Raw genomic sequence first — 18,555 nt, 5'->3', positions numbered from 1 at the left:
TTGACATTATGGCTTGACAAAAAATGGAGCCGAATTTGGCAAAACGGAGTTAACCGTTGCGTCCGGAACGGCCGAAAATGGTGGACTTGACTCTTCCGGGGTCAAAATATAATTACCAAAAATTTTGGGACAAAAATGTAATTTCACAAAACTTCTGGGTCAACCTGTAAATACAGAAACTACAGGGGTCAATATGTAATTTCCAACAATTCAGGGGCTGTTCCGTAATTTAAGAAAATTTTGATGACGTGGCAGATTATGTTGACGTGTCAACACGTGGCAGATGACGTGTCGGCTGACGTGGCAGATGACGTGGCTTGGTGCGCTGACGTGTCTGCTGACGTGGTCGTCTTCAACCTCCAGACGGCGCGTGAGGCGCGTGAACTGCTGCAGAAAATTTCAGACGGCGCGTGCGGGTGCGTGAGCCTCTTTCTTTCTATCCGGCGAACTTAGGTGTTCTCGTCTCGTCGACTAATTTCACCTGGTATTGTCAAATTAATTATTTGAGCAATTTTTCGAAACACCAACTTGAAGAGCAGAGGCTCTATTTTTTCAAATTTTGAACCCAAGCTCTCGACCTGAAGCTTTGATACCACTTTTTGTGGTTCTCCGACCACTTTAGAGAAGAAATATGAGAAGAAAAATAAAAATAATTCTATTACTCTCTTGGAAATAGAATACAAAAATAAAAAACTTCTCTCGTGAAGATTCTCACGTGGAACTTCTCTCTACACTGTCAAATTCTCTCTGGAATTGCTCACTCTTCTCTCAAGCTCTCTCTGGAACTTAAACACTCTCTCTCTCGGAGTTTACTCTCAATACTCCTCACTTGGGATGATATTGAGCTTGCATGCAACGGGATGGAGCCTATTTATAGGCTTACAAGGTCGGTTGCATGGTCACAATCTTCAACAGCTTCTGACAGTAGCCCACAATTGTTGAGCAAGTTGGAGTTCGGTGTTAAATGCAGCAACCATTGTCAAAGATGGTGGCTGTGCAGTCTTCACACTATCGGTGCAGTGGTGGTGCGGCTGGACTTCACAAAAATCCCCCTGCAGACATTTGATCAGCTATTTTCTTCATTTTCTTGCAGTAGTCAACAACCTTCATTGCTCTTTTTTTCGTAGTTTGCAATTGAGTTCGTAATTAAAGCATCACTACCTCTAATTGAGATGCATAGGTCTCCTTAATTTGAGCCCAGACTCTCCGTGATGTTCTCAATCCTACCAAGTTACCAAGTTCTTCAATAGAAATTGTAGCAATTAACCACCCTAACAGTAGCTGATCTTGCAAAATCCAGATCTGTTGCTCAGCAGAATACTTCAACAAATTTTCTTCTGTAACTGTAGCATCATTAGAAACAAAATTCTTCATGAATTCTGGTTCATCTATGAGCACGAACTTGTCAAGTTTGTGTCCTCTTAGAATCGGAAGAATCTGAGACTTCCACATCAAGAAATTTTCACCATCGAGCTTTTGCACATTGGTTGGAAATGGTGAGACCGTAACCAGAGAATCACCAATTTTGTCTGCAATTGCACTTACAAATGTCTCTGCCATTGTTGTATTTACCAGATCGATAATCTCTGCTCTGATACCATGTGATAAAGAAGAGAAACAAGAAGAAAGCTGAAGAATCAGGAAAATGACAAAAGCCTTGCGTAACAAGAAACCCTAAGACAAGCTAGAGAAAAGAGAGAAAAAGAAAGAAAATCTATAAACTTTCTCATAATATTATCCTTGTATTTCATTCATTGATTTTACAGCTTATATATTGATGTAAACATGTGCACCAGTAACTTCTAGAACTTAACCAACAAAGCTAATGACCTAACTAACTCAAACTAACAGCTTTACAACAGAAATGCCACCTCAGCACTTATTTACAGCTGGCAGCTCAACCTCACATCCTGTCACAACAAAGCCTACAACATGGAAACTCCAATTTCAAATTTTGAAGTCCTGGCTTTCCCATTGCAAACTTAACCCATCTATCAATGGAAGATGTGCAGGTATGATCGAGATTAAAATAAACCACCCATCCATCAATGGAAGATGTGCAGGTTTGATCGAGGTTAAAATAAATCTCTTCTGGCAATTTGCCAATACCTGCATCCTCCTCCTTCATTGTACCAAGCATGAAATATTGTCGCAGCTCTGCTCCGAAAGAACTGTTGTTATTGTGTATATAAAATTAATAATATATATATGTATTTATAAATTTACATAAAGTAATTCTCTCCTCCGAGAACATTGCTCTGAACAAAAAATAGTTATATGTATAGGTGAATTAATCTCCAATCACTCAAGGTCAAGAATTTAACAAAAATAAAGGAATCCTACAAAAACAACATCAATGCGTTAATTAATCCCACATGAGGCAGAGCAAATTTTCAGCCCACTGCCGTGATGTCGATTATCGAAACCGAAGATTTTTGTTTTAAGTGGCGAGGTTCTATTTATAAAGCGAGAGACAAAGAAAGGGAAGGGAACCCTTTGCCTATGTCATCTATATCTTATGTAGCATGTTAACTGTTCTAAACACCCTTTACCTTTGTTCATGAATAATTAAAATTAGAAAGATCTAGAATTTATTTGTTTATTTTCTGGTGAAAAACATGAAACAGCTTGATTGATTTTATTGGGTGGCTTGGTACTTTGATCTTCGAACCAGGATGGATGCCTTTCATGCTACGGAGCAGATGCTAAATCTCCCGTCTTATTCAATTTATCGCGCGGAACTTATATTATATATATATATATTTATTTAATTTCTTTTGACTCTGTTTTGGGGACAGCTGGCCAGACTATTTTTCCTTTAGTATTATTATTATTATTATTATTATTATTATTGTTTTATTTTATTTCAAAATTTGAGAAAAAATATAAATTCGATTGTATTCGATTGTATTCATACTTTTATACTTTTTGACAAATTTTCTAGGAAAATATATATAAAAAAAATAAAAATAGAAACGAATATGCATATATGTATACAAATAGAGAGAGAGAGAGAGAGAGAGAAAGAGAGACAAGAGAGTATTAAGCAACAACCATAAAATTAGATTCACCCCCTTTCAATGAGAATATACAAAAGTCCAATAAGGAAGACTTTCGAGAGACCATAACAGGCAAAAAGAAAGGGCAAACCAAAATTCTTCTTGCACAAATCCCAACAGACAGCCAGATAAATGGTCAAACCAGTAGCACCCAGTTTTACTTCACTTCAGTCCCATGTAACTGAAATCATGGAGTTGGCAAGCCCCGACTCCTCGAAAGTCGATTCACTATCATAATCCAGACACTTTAAAGCTCCTGGAATCGCTTGTGTCAGCCGGAATGGCCTTGTTTTGGCTTCCTCTAGTTGAGAATGGCAGAATGACCATAGCAGCTGCAATAACAAAGCACCACACTTACTTAGAACCCTACCGGCAAAGAAGAGGCAGAAAACAGCACAAACGCTAACTTGTCGAATAATTAAGGTCATAATTGTTATGATGGATCATTTCATTGAGTATGTTCGCATCAGCTAAACAAATGGGGACGCAATATTGATTATAGATTTGCTAAATACAAAATAATAAAGCCTAATAATATAATCTTACCTGTACTGGATCAGAGCGGAAGAAATTTCGCTGCAGCCTGCGCCCATCTGGAAGACGGATGCCAACCCTACAGAGGAGTCTCCTGTCACCCTTGGGTTCTTCAGGCAAAGGCGGATAAGTAGGCTTCTCAGCTGAGCATGTTTCCTCTTCTTTCTCAGTAACAATATCTTTGTCTTTGGAATTCACTCTACTTGTGTCTTTTATACTTTCCATGGAAGCTGCCAAAGCTCTCAATACTTCCTCATCCTCTTCATTAGTTTTGTCTGCAACTGCTGGGGCATCTGAAATCAAATCAGCTATTGATGTGTCAATGATCATTGAAAGGAAAAAAAAACAGAATATGTTTTATACATAAAGATAATGGTGCAATTGCAAAGATATCTAGAACAATGCCCAACATAATATTTGAGTTGGGAATAGCAGTTGTCCCATACAGAAGCACCCAATTTTCTTCCATCCAAGCAAAGCACCAAAGCAAGTTTACAAGGAGGACCTATGTAACAACCGATAAAAAATAACTTATCCTTTTCTTTGTAAGCTTAAAGAAGATGCTACCTGAGTTGTTTGTACTCAGACTGGGTAAAAAAAATAAAAAAATAAAAATTGAAGGACCAAAAAATATTGTGCAAACCAAGCATATTAACTATAATGTCCTAATACATCTGAGAAAATTAGTTTCCACTATCCTAACATACCTTTAGTTTTCTGTGGTTGAGCCAGAGAACTTTCTCTTGGACGTTTATGTGACAAAGTCACATGATGATCCTTTGGGCCACTATCCAAGAAGGGCAAAAGATCCTGAAGTGACAAAGAACATTTTTATTAAACCACTAAAGCAATTAACCAAAAGTTCATTCCAAATGAGGATGTAACTTATTAATAAAAGTGTCTACATTACTCTTTCACAACAAATTTTTTACATCACCAAACTACCTATATTCGACAGAAAACCATAGCTATTTACCTCCAGCAAACGTTCAGGTTGAACCATTCCATTCCAAACACGCATTTTTTGTCCAGTTATGGGATCAATGGTGAGCACAACAGGCATAGAGTCCAACTTGTAATATGTGCAAACTTTCTGACCTTCAGTGGTATCATCATATACCTGTTTCAAACCACCATCAACCATGAAGTTAAAAACACAAGTGGTAAAAAACTTGTTTAGGGATGACAAAAATCCCCATAGGCCTTAGGATTGAGAGTTTACTCAGGAAATAGGGAAAGGATGTGAAGAAAAACAATATCTGAGGTGGGGAGCTGCAATTCAAGTATTTAATTTGTAATTTACCAATTTTTCATTTGTCATAAAAATTATAAGGTCATCTGTGTACATGGAATCATATGTAAAGTCTGGAGGAACATACAAACTCCAACGAGTCTATTAAAGTGGGATACAGACCTGCCAGAAGATAAAATTGGTAGTAATTGTTTGAGAAACAGCTTCGTTAGCCCATGTATCTCGATTAAGCTTCAGAAACCAAAATATTAAAATCAAAACTGAGTCTACAAGTAAACAAAAAGAAAAACTTTGACTTATTGTACAACATAGTTAGAAGCGCACCATATGCGAGCTGAACTCCTTAGTAGACTGCAAGTTAACAAGGAGCCATTTATCCTGAGCAGAAGCAGCACTTTTTGCCTGCATGAACACAACCACTTCCATTCGAGTGAACAATTTACAAAGAATAACTGCAATAATATCGTTAAATCTTAGAAATCAATTTTAAAAAGAAAATTCCAGTCACCTTTTCAAATGATCCATGAAACATTAGATGAAAGGGAGGGCGATATAATGATGCAAGGTTATCTCGAGAATTTTCTGCTGTTGATGCAGCACCTTGATCTGCTTCCCAAACCCCATGACGTTTCATTTCCTCATTAAAATTACGGAATGCAATTAAGTTACTTGATTCATGTGGTGGATACCTCATCCTTGAGAAAAAAACGTGGAGAAAATCTTTTCCATTTAGTAAAAATAATAACCGAAATTATCAAAAGAAAAAAGTACTACAAGTTAACTAGAAACTACAAAATAGGGTCCCAACTCACTTAAGGCACACAACTGAACTATATAGAGATTCATAACAGTTTCAAATATTAACCCACCAACTTCAACAAGTAAACATATGAAAATTGAGTTAACAAAGCACAAGAAAAACTGCATTATGTATGATACAAACATAAAAGAAAGATATCACAACTTCAAATACCCAAGGGAAAATAAAAAGAAGCAATAATGACTAAACAAGGTAAATAATCATGAACAGAATCTCAAAATCTTCAGAAACATGAAGCAATAAAATCTCTAAAGGTGTATGATGAAAATAAGCAAGAGAGAAAAGATAGAAACTTTACTGCCGAAATTCAATTCCATATAATTGAATGCAAAAGCAAAAAGAGGTGAGAAGTCATACCCATACAACAGGGCATCGTCATACAGAGCCTCCCTTATAACAGGTAATGGAGGGCGTACTTCATCTACATCACGCTGTACCAAATTCTCAGTTCCACTCTCCCTTTCCGCTACCCTGTTTCCATTTGTTCAAAATCACCATCTTATATAATGCGGCAAAGGAAAAAAAAAAAATTTAAAAAATCAATATTTATAAAAAAATAATAATTATAATAAAAATACCCAGAAGTTTGATCAGCCAAAGCATCGAAATTTTCAGTCGGTGGAGACTGAGAAGGAGATGCCGCTACAGCTCCTCCTTCATTACCCACATAAAAAAGCTGAATTGCTTCCTCAAGCTTCCAACTTGTGGCCTATTTTCACAACAATATGTAAAATTTCAGCTTCCAAATGCTGTAAATTAACCTTATTGCTATTATACACAGCAACATATCCTAAAAGATACTAGCTTTTTCAATATTTACACAAAGCGAAACTGAATATCAAAGAGATCAATGCAATGGGTTTGAGAGAAATTCTTCAAAGAAAGATACCTGCAAGAACTGCCTGGCTGTCTCGGCCGATTGACCGACGGCGATCTCCAGGAACGACGAGACCATGCTCTGCTGGTCACTCGTAGATAGCACTTCATCCATTGTTGTTCACCTCTCAGCTACAATCTAGGGTTCAGACTCAGAAACTTTGGGTATGATATGGGATGGGTTTGGGAAATTTTGGAATATGACGGGCCTTTAATACCCTTTTGCCCTTTTCCACTAGGATTTTGATTTTGATTTTTAAAATTTTATTTTTGGTAAGTACTTTTCCCTGGGATTTATATTATTATTATTATTATTATTATTGATAAACGTTGGGATTTGGTTGAGATCATTTTATAAATGGAATAGGAATAGAATAACCGAATAGAAATAGGATAATCAGTAGATAGATACTAGATAGGAATAGTATTTTACTTTATTAGCAAATAAAAGAAATGAATTTGAGCAAAAAAAGAAAATAAAAAGAATGAATATTTTTAATTAGTTTTTATTTATATATCTTATTTTTTATATTAATAATATTCTAAAGTAAAAAACAACTTTATTTTGCTTGTCAAAATTAAAAGCAGCGTTACGGTTTCAAAAGGCATTACATTTGAGGCATACAAAAGCATCGGAATGAGTTGCTGGAGTTGGTAAAATAAATAGAAAGCAACTATTGAATTTCTAATTTCCAAGCAGCCACGTGGTAATGTACGAGTGGACATGGGGAATGCCGCATGTACACGTGTCTCTTAATCTTATTCCCAGATGTGAGGAAATTCCATATTTAGATTTGGAGGTGGCAAGCTATGAGAAGTTTCAAACAACAACATGGGAAGGATTTTTCGGTGAATCAACAACATTCCAAGTTTAGTTCTTCTCATGATGATGATTCCCACTTGACAATTTCTAATTGCTTATATTGGCAAGCACCCAAAGCACGTAGATCCACCATGAGATGTTTTAAAAATCTAACACAAAAATTTCAGGTGATTTCCAAGAACAAACAGTGAGAGAGAGCATGAATACCCGAGAAGGAATAGTTGTTGGGCTGGGAAAGTATGTAAAGGATTCCAAATGTCTACTCCAAAATCTTTTTCTCAAAAGGAGCCAAGAGGTGTCTCCTGGAATACTTGATTAAAAACTAATAGCAAAGTGGTAACCAATTTGGAAAAAAAATTATTTAGAAACCCAAAATTTTGAGATTCTTGGCATTTCCTAAGTCAAGCTTTAGCAAGCAGATGGAAAACAGTTTTTTGCTGGGAAGCATCAACAATGTGGATATGTAGAAGCTACTGGAAACAAGGGAAGGTTAGGAATATAGACAGTACGCCAACTAGAAACCATAAAGTGAATACAAATTTAAGTGCAACTTATTTGTTACATAAAACAATATGCCATGGTTTTTTCTGTTTTCATCAATATTTTTATAGAAAAATTGAATTCATCAAAATTCTTTTGGGATCCAATTGTTTGAGTTATAGAGGTCATATCAAGTGCATATGATGGCCCATACACAAAAGTTCATTCACGTTCTGCTTAAAACTAGCATCCAAGAAAAACATTGTGTTCCCTGCTTTTACATATAAAGGAGAATCATAAACAGTACAAAATAAAAGTTGTCACACAATGATTAAGAAAGCTAAATGAAAATCAAAGACTTTCAAGCAGATAGGACTTCCAGAGAATTCAATATCCACCCAACAGGTTTTGGGGTTTTTATCTTACAAGGACTCAAACTAAGCTGATATCCAGCAGAATATGACTCTCAGTAGCGGTACTTGGTTGAGTAATCCTTGGGAGCAATAACCAAACCACGACCCTTTCTTGCTCCACGGTAGACCGTCTCAATAATGTCAATGAACTCTTGCTTGTCTTTGAGAGCCCAGTTGATCTTGTTGTTGTTGCCAGTGCCAAGATCAATCATAATATGTTTGTTTCTGAAGAAAAACATAACCGTTGATGGATCATACAACTCATACATTGTGTTGAAATCAGGTACCTCTGTGATGTCGACCAGATATATCACTGCAAAGTTCTTAATCGTCTCAGCAACTGAGGCTAGCACTTCATCCATCTACAATCCAAATAGACCACAAATTCAAACATTAGTAAACAATCCAAAGTAACACCCAGCTCTCAAAATCATGGTGAATTTCAGTATCCAGAAAAAAAAAAAAAAAAAAAATTTGTAAATCAAAATACTTATAACAAGCACGTAGTAAAAGGCAGTTTTCTATCCAATCAAAGACTGTGCAAGTAATTGGTTGATTTACAAACTTTCTATCCAATAAAAGACTATGCAAGAAATTGGGCAATATCCAAAGAAAAAGAAAAAACAAAACTTTATATTAAAGCTTCAATTCGCATATGGTCCAACACAGTGAAAGCATTGATTTCTACTTCTTTATAACAAGCACGCAGTAAAAAGGCAGTTTTCTATCCAATCAAAGACAATGCAAGTAATTGGGTGATATGCAAATTTTTCTATCCAATAAAAGACTGTGCAAGAAATTGGCCAATATCCAAAGAAAATGAAAAAACAAAACTTTATCTAAAAGCTTCAATTCGCATATGGTCCAACACAGTGAAAGCATTGATTTCTACATCTTTATAACAAGCACGCAGTAAAAAGGCAGTTTTCTATCCAGTCAAAGACTATGCAAGTAATTGAATTATATGCAAATTTTCTATCCACTCAAAGACTACTCAAGAAATTGGGCAATATCCAAAGAAAAAGAAAAAAAACAAAACTATATCTAAAATCTTCAATTCACACATTGTCCAACACAGTGAAAGCATTGATTTCTACTAATATCTAATGTTGGTGGAGCTTAGACTACAATAAATCACATTATAAATGAGTATATATTCTAAATCGGCAGCAAAAGCCCATCTATCCGAAAAATTGGAAAAAACCCATCCCCAATAATTTTGTTAATTAACCCTAAATTTTGTTCAATAAACTTATCCACTTCCCTAAACCTACCACACAAAGAAAAACCCAAATTGAAGGGGAAAAAAGTATTAATTAAAGGGTTAGCAGAGAAATTCAATCAATCTTCTTCAAGTAATGCATAGATAGTGAATTAAATATTTAGAAGAAAAGTTCTAAAAGAAAAAATAAAAATAAAAATTAGGGTTTCAAACCTGCATACAGGTCTCGTCCCAGTCGTGGCCAAAGCGGATGACAACCAGACGCTCTTCTTCGGCAAGGATGGCCTGATCAACGGCCCATCCTGAGTGAAGATGTGGTAGCAAATACGACATCGTTTCGATTCGTTCCTCTCTCTCTCTCTCTCAAGGACGTCTAAGATTGCAGAGGTACAGAGACTTCTTTCCCGCCGACAAGTTGAAGTGGTCGTAGAAGAGATTCAACGGTTCTTTATTCTTTTGGGTCGGTTTGCCAATGGAGATCTTTTCCTAAAATTGCACTGGGGGCCTTGGAGGTTATTCAAATTACAGATATTTCCCTATACTTTTATTGTTATTATTTCTTTTTATTTTTTAACAATTACAAAACCAAAAGTTAAACTTCAAAAAAAAAAAAAAAAAAAAAAGTCAAAAAGCCAGAACCTTATAATTATTAACGTGTTAAAAAAAATTAAAAGGAGTACAATTTTGAACAGTTTCTAATAATTTTAAAAACTTCACACCAATTTATAATAATTTTAAAAATATATGAAATTGGATTTAAAAAATTGTACAATTCCTAAATAAAATAATATGATTTTAAAAGATATTGAAATATAATTATCCTTGATAAATATTAATTCATCGAGCCCCCTTTTTTTTTTTTTTTTTTTTGGGTAAAAATTCATTGAGCCCTTTTTATTATGGAAATCTTAGTCTTGGGCATTATATTCTTGTGTCTGCTAATTTAAGGGGAAATTATAATCAAGCTAAAATTTAAAGTTTATTGCAGCTGTTGTATTACGTTTTAACATACTTCTCCAATTTATCCACATCTGTTACATTAAAAAAATACAACAACATTAATCATAATACAATTAGGCACCATTAAATTAATATTAGTATGCATCATGTTGGAAAACCCGTAACCATAAAAATATTGCTTTGTAAGCACCATTGAAAAACAAACATTTCAACGTTTTATGATTATAATGAACGAATAGGAAATTTAAAGAGGTCAAAAAAAAAAAAAAAAAAAGGTTAAAACAGACCAAGCAAACTAATTCAATCCAAATTAACATATTCTCAACCTCTATTTCGTAATTTCAACAATTTTAACCCTTTCTCTTCCTGACTTTAACTCTCTTGTTGGTCTCTTTAAAGAGAAAATGCTCTCCGTGGACAATAAAAAAGATATGTAATGGACAATAAAAAGATATGTAATGAATGCATGTCCTCTCTCTTCGGTTACTGACTCTTCTTCCTCTATTTTTTCCACTCTAGAAGATCCATTTTTAGGGGATGTATTGAATTTAAAATTTGAAGGATTTTAAAAGTCTTTTAAAATTTTGAGGTATTCGATTTAGATTTTAAAGGAGTGCATACAAATTTAATGATATTCAATTCAGATTTTGATGAATTTTATAAAAGTACATTAAAATCTAGATGTATTCAATTAGGACTTTATAGAATTCTTTTAAAATCTGGTGGTATTCAAAAAGTCATTGATTTTAAAAGACTTTAAAAAATGATGGATTTTAATGGATTTGAAAGGATTTTAACAGGGAAATTGTGAAGAAAATTATCAATATGAAATCCAGCTTTAAATCCAAAGATTTCATTGGATTCTTACAAAATCTTTATGGAGTCTGTAGAATTCCATAACAATCCATCAAATCCTTTAAAGTCTATAATTCATTTTAAATCCATTAAACTCTAAATTGAATACATCCCTCTTAATTTCTTCTCTCAAACATTCATTCTTCATCACATTTATGTACATGAAATTCTATAATTTATCCAAAACACTAACTAAGATTCCAATGTTTCCACTAAAAAATATTTGAAATTTAAAATTTCAAGTTTTACATAAATCATAGAGAGAGAGAGAGAGAGAGAGAGAGAGAGAGAGAGAGAGAGAGAGATGTAACTATCCATGTCTGAATTTGCTGGATCTGCAACCAAGAACACAACTATAGTTGATGTGAAGAACATATGCATGATCTAAACGACGAGGCCGTAATAGGTTGTAATTTCGAACACATATTTTCACATTCTAGGAAACAATGAACTATTCTATTGACTACATATGTCCAATAAAAGTATTTTATGTGTTTAAAATTATCAAGATAAGGATTTGGAATTTTGGAAGAATATTGGAAAGAATGGGGATTTTCAGAGGGAGTTAGAGGGTGTGAGGAAGGATCTTAAGAAACCACTATTTTTAGCTCAATCATGCATTGAACCAACAAAATTATTTTTACAATACTTTTTGTAACTTTCACATCCATTTTTCCCTAATCATTAGAAGTTTATAGCATAAAAACTATATTTTATGTAAGTAAGGAAAATTTCCATTCAATAATATTTTATTTTGTTTAAGAAAACAGCTATTCTTTTATTATTATTATTGTTATTATTATTATTATTGCATTAATAAAATAGCTATTCATCAGAATGATAAACTTATGGTAAGTTAGAAAGGCTAGTTTTTCAAATGCCCTATAGATAGATTAATTGGTGAGTCGTCTATTGGCATCAACCATGAGCCCCAACAACTTGTAATAAACATGAACAAGATTTTTTTTCTTTTAATTTTTATGTTTATTATCATAGTTAGTTGTATACTTTCATAAGAAGATTCAAAAATAATAATAAAATAAACAAAAAACAAAAAACAAAAACAGAACTAAACAAAAACAAAAATCAAACATTGAAAATAGTATATTAAACAATTATGGAAACAGCCAGAGGCCTCATTATTATCGGCTCAAACGACCCCCCAAAACAAAGTCCAATTATTTTCTATGGGTTAATTGGGTAAAGGCCCATAAGAATTTTAAAATGGCCCAAATTAGATATGGGTGCCTCATTGTCTCTGCATCCACATGCTTTTGAATTATACGTATATTTTAAATTTTGTCTTACAATTCATATGATAAATTTTTATTTTGCAATTATAAACTTTTCAAATTTTCCAAAGCCATGGGTTGATTTGGGGATCAATAGGTTGATGGAATGTCAATTAGCTATCATTCAACTGGCAACTATTTAGCTATTTTTTTTAAAAAAATAAAAAATGCATGTATATTTTAATTATTTATTGTTTCAGAAAAAGAAAAAAAAAAATTCACTTTTGATTTTAGGAGATTCGTTGACTAACTTGCATGCTAACTAAAGATTCCTCTTCGATTTTCCAGGTGACCATAATCCTAGAGAAGATTTTGAAAAACAAAATAGAAAGTTTTAAAATTTAAAAAAATAAAATTAAAATAAATTCGGCTTCCTTGGATGACGACCAACTGCTTACCTTTCAACAAAGTTACTACCAACAATTCTATGGGAGGTCACTAACCAGGGTGTTCTAACTGGAAGAGGGGGGTAAAACCAAAAGAACTTAATTATAAGCTTTCTAAACTTACAATTTTTGTCCCAAAAAACAAAAAGCATAAAATGGACTTTTATGTATTCTTGGAAATTTTTAGATTAATTTATAAGGTTACCCGAGCATTAGAAAGAACATTAATAGGGAACATCTGGTTCACAAAATAGTTAATTTCAGCTATTCATAGGAGCCAAAAAATAAAATAAAATGGAAATCCAATAATAATTTATTTTTATATGCTTGGTAAGAATAAAGAATTATTAAATTCAAAATATAGCATTTGAAAAATACCAAATTTGGTTTAAATCATTAAAAAAATTAATATATTTATTTATGTATTTTTTAAATGTGATAAATTTAAATATTTTGCAAATAGAGTAAATATATATTTGAAATTTATCTTGATAAAAACTAGAAGAATAACAATTCTAAACCTTTAAAAAGAAGTAGTTATTCCTTCTATGGAATAATTATTTAATAATAATTCTTTTATTTAAAAATATATTAAACATAAAAAATAAAAATAAAAATTAATAGTGTAGAACAACTATTTTATTACTACATTGATTCCGTATACTAAACGTGTCTTAAAAATATTCTTCACTCAAAAATCCATGGTTTCTTTTTTAAGTTTCATTTGTCAAATAAACCTATACGTAAATAATTATACATCCAATAAATCAAGATCTACATATACAAAGCTGTAAAAAAGAAATCCCTAGAAGTTCGCTTACCCGTTTTGAAATAACTGTTTTATTTAACTAAGATTTACAGTTTGAATCCCCAATATAAAAAGATAATAATGATAACAAAACATATTTCAAACTTATAAAATTAAATATAAATAAAATTGATGAACATTCTTTTATGTGATAGAGAGAGAGAGAGAGATGGCCAGAGCAAGAAAGGAGACAATTATAGTTGAAATGAAGAGCATATGTATGAGAAAGAGCAGGCAGAAAAAAGCGAGAACATTTGATAGGCGAACATGATGACAACCCATGTGTATTGTAATAGGTTGTAATTTAACACACATGCTTTCACATTCTAGAAAACAATGAACTATCTATGCACTACATGTCCTACATGGTTTTTGAAGTGTTTAAAATCCATTATCAGGATTTTGAATAATATCTGAAGATTGGAGAGATTTTTTCAGAGAGAGAGAGAGAGAGAGTTTGATGAGGAACGATCTAACATAATTAGAACTAACAATATTATCTTCACCAAGCTTTTTGAAATTTCAAATCCATTTTCTCCCTAGTATTGAATGTTGTAGTATTCAAAAATCTATATATATATATATATATAAGACCATATTTAGGATTTTAAATTTATACTATTTTATGAATGTGACTAAAGGGAAAAGAATATTTGCGACAAAGATATTTCCTTTCAACAATATTTTGTTTTGTTTACAGGAAAAGCTTTTGGTAAAATACAAAGGCCATTTTTTTTTTTTTTTTCTGTTTAGTTGAATAAAATTAGTGAATTGTCTATTGGAATCAACCATAAGCTCCATTGAGACTTGTAATATATATCATTAAATGACAGGCCAAACTGGTATTAATTCTTTTAGACACATTAATGTGGACATATATATTATATATTATATATTAAGTCAGTAAATTGTTATTAGACCACTGTTGTTTGTGGATTGTGTGATTTCCCCTTGTCGTGTTATTAGTTAGGTTGTGTTGTTTGGGGCTTTAGTCCCCGTTTTTCAAAAAACAAACAAATAAATAAATTGATGTATATGCCTAAAATGATATGTCAATAGACGGAGCTTCAATGTTTTCCTATAAATATATGTGGTATTGGCTTTTTTTTCTTTTTTTTTTTTGACATAATATGTGGCATTTTCTTCAGTAAGACAATAAATTATCTTGACTATGATGAAATCCTTCAACATGAAAATTGCAATCATTTAATCTTAGCAAATAATTAAAAATTTTAAAATCTAAATAGAGTAAAAACCAAATACAATAATTTGTTCATACATTTATCATCCTTAGTTTAACATATGCCTTTTTTTTTTTTTTTTTTTTTGGAACAATCCAATTAGTAATGATGACTGATAATAACTCTCAGATCTTAATCTCATTTGAAATCTCTCATTCCCAATTTATCAGAAAAAAAAAAGGAAAAAAAGAAAAAGAAACAAATGTGTCCTGCAAAAGAAAAACAAAATCAAGTAACCTTCATTCATAGCCTTGTAAGTTCATGCAATTTCATCTTTAGTTTTCTTTTATTTGCTATATTGTATACATAAATAATGTAATGTCAAGTTTATAGTTGATCATTTTACTATACAAAAGTGACTTTTTTTAACATAAGGTTTCAAATAAACTAATGAAATTATAATTGACCAAAAAAAAAAGAAAAAGAAAAAAGCAAATAAAATTATAGACTTGCAGATCACACACGGCAAACCTTATTTTTCTTATTAAAGTCTATAACATAAGAAGCCCGTGGCCCGTGGCAATGACCACAGCAGAGGCCCATTTTACTATTTAGGGGTTGATTTATTTACCAGGGTAATTGGGCGTTGGCTCATAAAATTTTAAATTATGTAAACCTTTAAGAGTAATAAAATTATTCAAAAAGCACAAATTTTTTTTTTTTCAAAATTTGAATTTTATTTTAAGACAACAAAAAAATTATTATTATTATTATTTATTTTTGATAATATAATTATAACCGATCGACAGCTATTGGTTAACAGGAGGTAACTGGCAATCTGCGAGAGGTTGATGGATTGTCTTCTCCGACAACCACATTTTGTCATTATTCTGAGTGTTAACCGAAAGACCTCAATGGGAAGGTAGACATTTAAAAGCACAAAATAATAGAAAAGGACAACAAAACCGCCCAAGATTAGGCCTTTTTCCTTTTTCGTTTTTTTGGTTGTTGTTGTTATTATTATAAGGACAATAAAACCGCCTAAACTTCGACAAGTAACTAAAGGTTCTTTGGTCGGCTAATCAGTGACTGATTTCTTCCCATGGATATCAACTAAAATAGAAAGGAATTTTTCCGAAATTTAATAAAATTTGGGTACGTACAACTAAAAATTAAATTGAATTTACTGTCTAGGTACTTCTCGAAGCATTAAATTAATTGGTTACCTAATATTTTTGTAGGGTCATAATATATATATATATATATACAATAATAGTCATAATGGTATTTGCTTATTTCATATATATTACCTTTCTGTTTTTATGATTTATTTATTCCTATTAAATCCATTTGAAAATCGTAGAGTGATTAATTATCGATTAGTCAACAAAAACTTTTATTTTTCCATAAAAAATAAAATATTTTTTTTCCAATAATAACAATATATTTACGATTTCTTACAATTAAACAACTTTACACCACTCCAAATTATGAACAAAAAAGAAAAAAGTACTTCAAAAAGAAAGCAATTGACCGTAGATTTCTGATAAATAAGAATGTTGATGGAAAAAAAGAAAAAGAAAAAAAGGCAGGTAGAAAAGCAAAAAATAAAGTGAAAAAAGTTCAAACAATTAGATATATAAAATATGCGAACTAATGAGAAATCAAATAGAATTTGTCTTCCCCGATCCATGGGTTTTGCCACTGAAGGAGTGTGCGGGTAGGTAAAATGTGGGGCACTATATAATCAAGCAATGACATGCTTGCTTGCTTGCTTGCTTTGATCATGACTTCCTGTTCTTTGCCTAATTCATCATATTTTATTTTATTTTTTTTAACTTTTAACCACAACCACATGATTTAATAATTCATGTACTTTTTCTTAGGATGGTCGAAATTCCATTGACTTATAAACACGGCTGCAAAATACGCAACAATCTATTTCAATCCTATATAACTTTTTGCATATATACCAGCATGATACGTTTAGATATGCTTGTTTAATTACTCTCTCTCTAAAAAAAAAAAAAAGATTTATAGATAGAAATTGATAAGTCATTCTCACTAATTGTGATGCAGATGGTTATCTTCTACTTAACTGAAAATTGTAGTGATCATCATAATCTTGAATGGTATATCTTTGTTCTCATCGAAATTATTACTTGGGAATTGTTCCCTTAAAGACTCAGCCAAGTGGCAAAGCGAAAAAGATTAACATTGTGTTTGAGTTTTGGGGTGAATATTGCTTTATTATAGTGCCCAGTTCGCATAATTAAGTATTCAAATAAATAATCGACCCTGTTTTTCGAATTTTGGATTCCCTTGAAAGAAAGTAAAAACGAAAGCCTACAACGAAAGCCTACATATTTTCGTGGAAAGTACAAATGCATATTTTCTTCTCATTTGAGATGTATTCTTCGTAGCTTTCTTTTAAGTAAAATACAGAAAAACCAAAAATCTCTTCTTCTTCTTCTTTTTTTTTTTCTCTTTCTCTATTCTTCATTTATATGATAATGGAATTCGAAACTCAACAAGAAAACGGTAATTTTTTTTTTTTGGAAACTAACTAATAATAGGTTAATATAGTCATGGTACAAAGCAGAATTTTCTGTGAGCTAACCAAATTCAAAACATTTGGAGCAAGGAAATGAAGACAAATAGTTGACATTTTGTAAAGGTCTTTATCAAAGTGAGGGGCCACTAATACTAGTGGAGTTGGACTCAAAGCGAAAAGAGTTAGGAAATGACACACCCAAGTAAAAATGACTTTAAAAAGCCAAGAATGTGATAATCCCTTTATCAAAAATAGGTCAACATGTATTATTTTATCTTTTGGTGAATGAAGTTGCTGGATAGCCCATATTGAAACCAACAAAACACCACCACAAACTCAAATTACTTAAACAAAATTAATCACTTTATTTTTGCAACAAATATTTTTTTTAAGTCACAAATCATATAATTATTATTATTATTTTTTAATCTTTTCAATTTCTTTCTCAAAAAGGTAGCGTGCCATTGCACGACCCTAAGTTGTCGCATCCAATCTGATTTTTACGAAAAAAAAGTAGGTGACTCGTGCGACCCTTCTATACGTGTCAAGTTATTATTATTTTTTTGTCCAAGGAAAAAGTTGAATTTCATGTCCAAGAAAGGACAATGGCTACCACTATGGTTTTTAATGGAGTTCTTATCTTATTAGCCACTGATTTCTGTCTAATACACACCTAACTTTGCTGGTTTTTTATATACAGATTTTCTTTTTTAAGACAAAAATTATATGAAACGTTTCGATATTGAGGTGCTTAATTTTGCTGGCATAATCTTATGCGAGAAGAAAAAGTGCAGGACCAAAATAAAAGCCAAATACTCCACAATTGGCGGAATCGTAGGGCTAGATGAGTTTCAATCAAAAAGTAACTAATGTATAATTAAAACAATAATACTGGGCTTAATTATTTTATTTTTTTATTAAAAAATTCACTCCTCCATATATAGGTTATATATATAATTAACTATTAACATATTGATATGTATTATTTGATAAATAACTTTAATAAATATTATGATATCTATAATATTATTATGATTTAA

At 32.0% G+C, this 18,555-nt stretch overlaps 2 protein-coding genes across 3 annotated transcripts; both read right to left on the bottom strand.

The window, feature by feature from the left end:
- Positions 1 to 3,042: 3,042 nt before the first annotated feature.
- LOC107428283 (plant UBX domain-containing protein 7) lies at positions 3,043 to 6,811 on the bottom strand. Of its 2 annotated transcripts, none has more exons than XM_016038793.4 (10): positions 6,555 to 6,811; positions 6,244 to 6,374; positions 6,023 to 6,136; positions 5,354 to 5,540; positions 5,170 to 5,247; positions 5,008 to 5,076; positions 4,570 to 4,713; positions 4,301 to 4,403; positions 3,606 to 3,901; positions 3,043 to 3,391 (listed from the first exon to the last, which is right to left on the bottom strand). In XM_016038793.4, exons 1-10 carry the CDS (start codon positions 6,654 to 6,656, stop codon positions 3,227 to 3,229), a joined length of 1,389 nt encoding a protein of 462 aa, XP_015894279.1. In that variant the 5' UTR covers positions 6,657 to 6,811; the 3' UTR covers positions 3,043 to 3,226. The 2 variants fall into 2 exon arrangements, with proteins under 2 accessions (XP_015894279.1, XP_015894280.1); XM_016038794.4 differs by having other exon boundaries at positions 3,606 to 3,886; positions 6,555 to 6,803.
- A 1,282-nt stretch (positions 6,812 to 8,093) lies between these two features.
- On the bottom strand, positions 8,094 to 9,921 carry LOC107428288 (thioredoxin-like protein YLS8). Its single transcript, XM_016038802.4, has 2 exons — positions 9,693 to 9,921; positions 8,094 to 8,619 (listed from the first exon to the last, which is right to left on the bottom strand). The coding sequence occupies exons 1-2, from the start codon at positions 9,810 to 9,812 to the stop codon at positions 8,311 to 8,313; spliced, it is 429 nt and encodes a 142-aa protein (XP_015894288.1). The 5' UTR covers positions 9,813 to 9,921; the 3' UTR covers positions 8,094 to 8,310.
- Between the last annotated feature and the right edge of the window lie 8,634 nt (positions 9,922 to 18,555).

Source organism: Ziziphus jujuba, chromosome 12 (assembly GCF_031755915.1).
Source record: "Ziziphus jujuba cultivar Dongzao chromosome 12, ASM3175591v1".
NCBI lineage: Eukaryota > Viridiplantae > Streptophyta > Magnoliopsida > Rosales > Rhamnaceae > Ziziphus > Ziziphus jujuba.
Note: the sequence above shows the minus strand (reverse complement) of the source record. Positions and strands in the feature narration are given on the sequence as shown.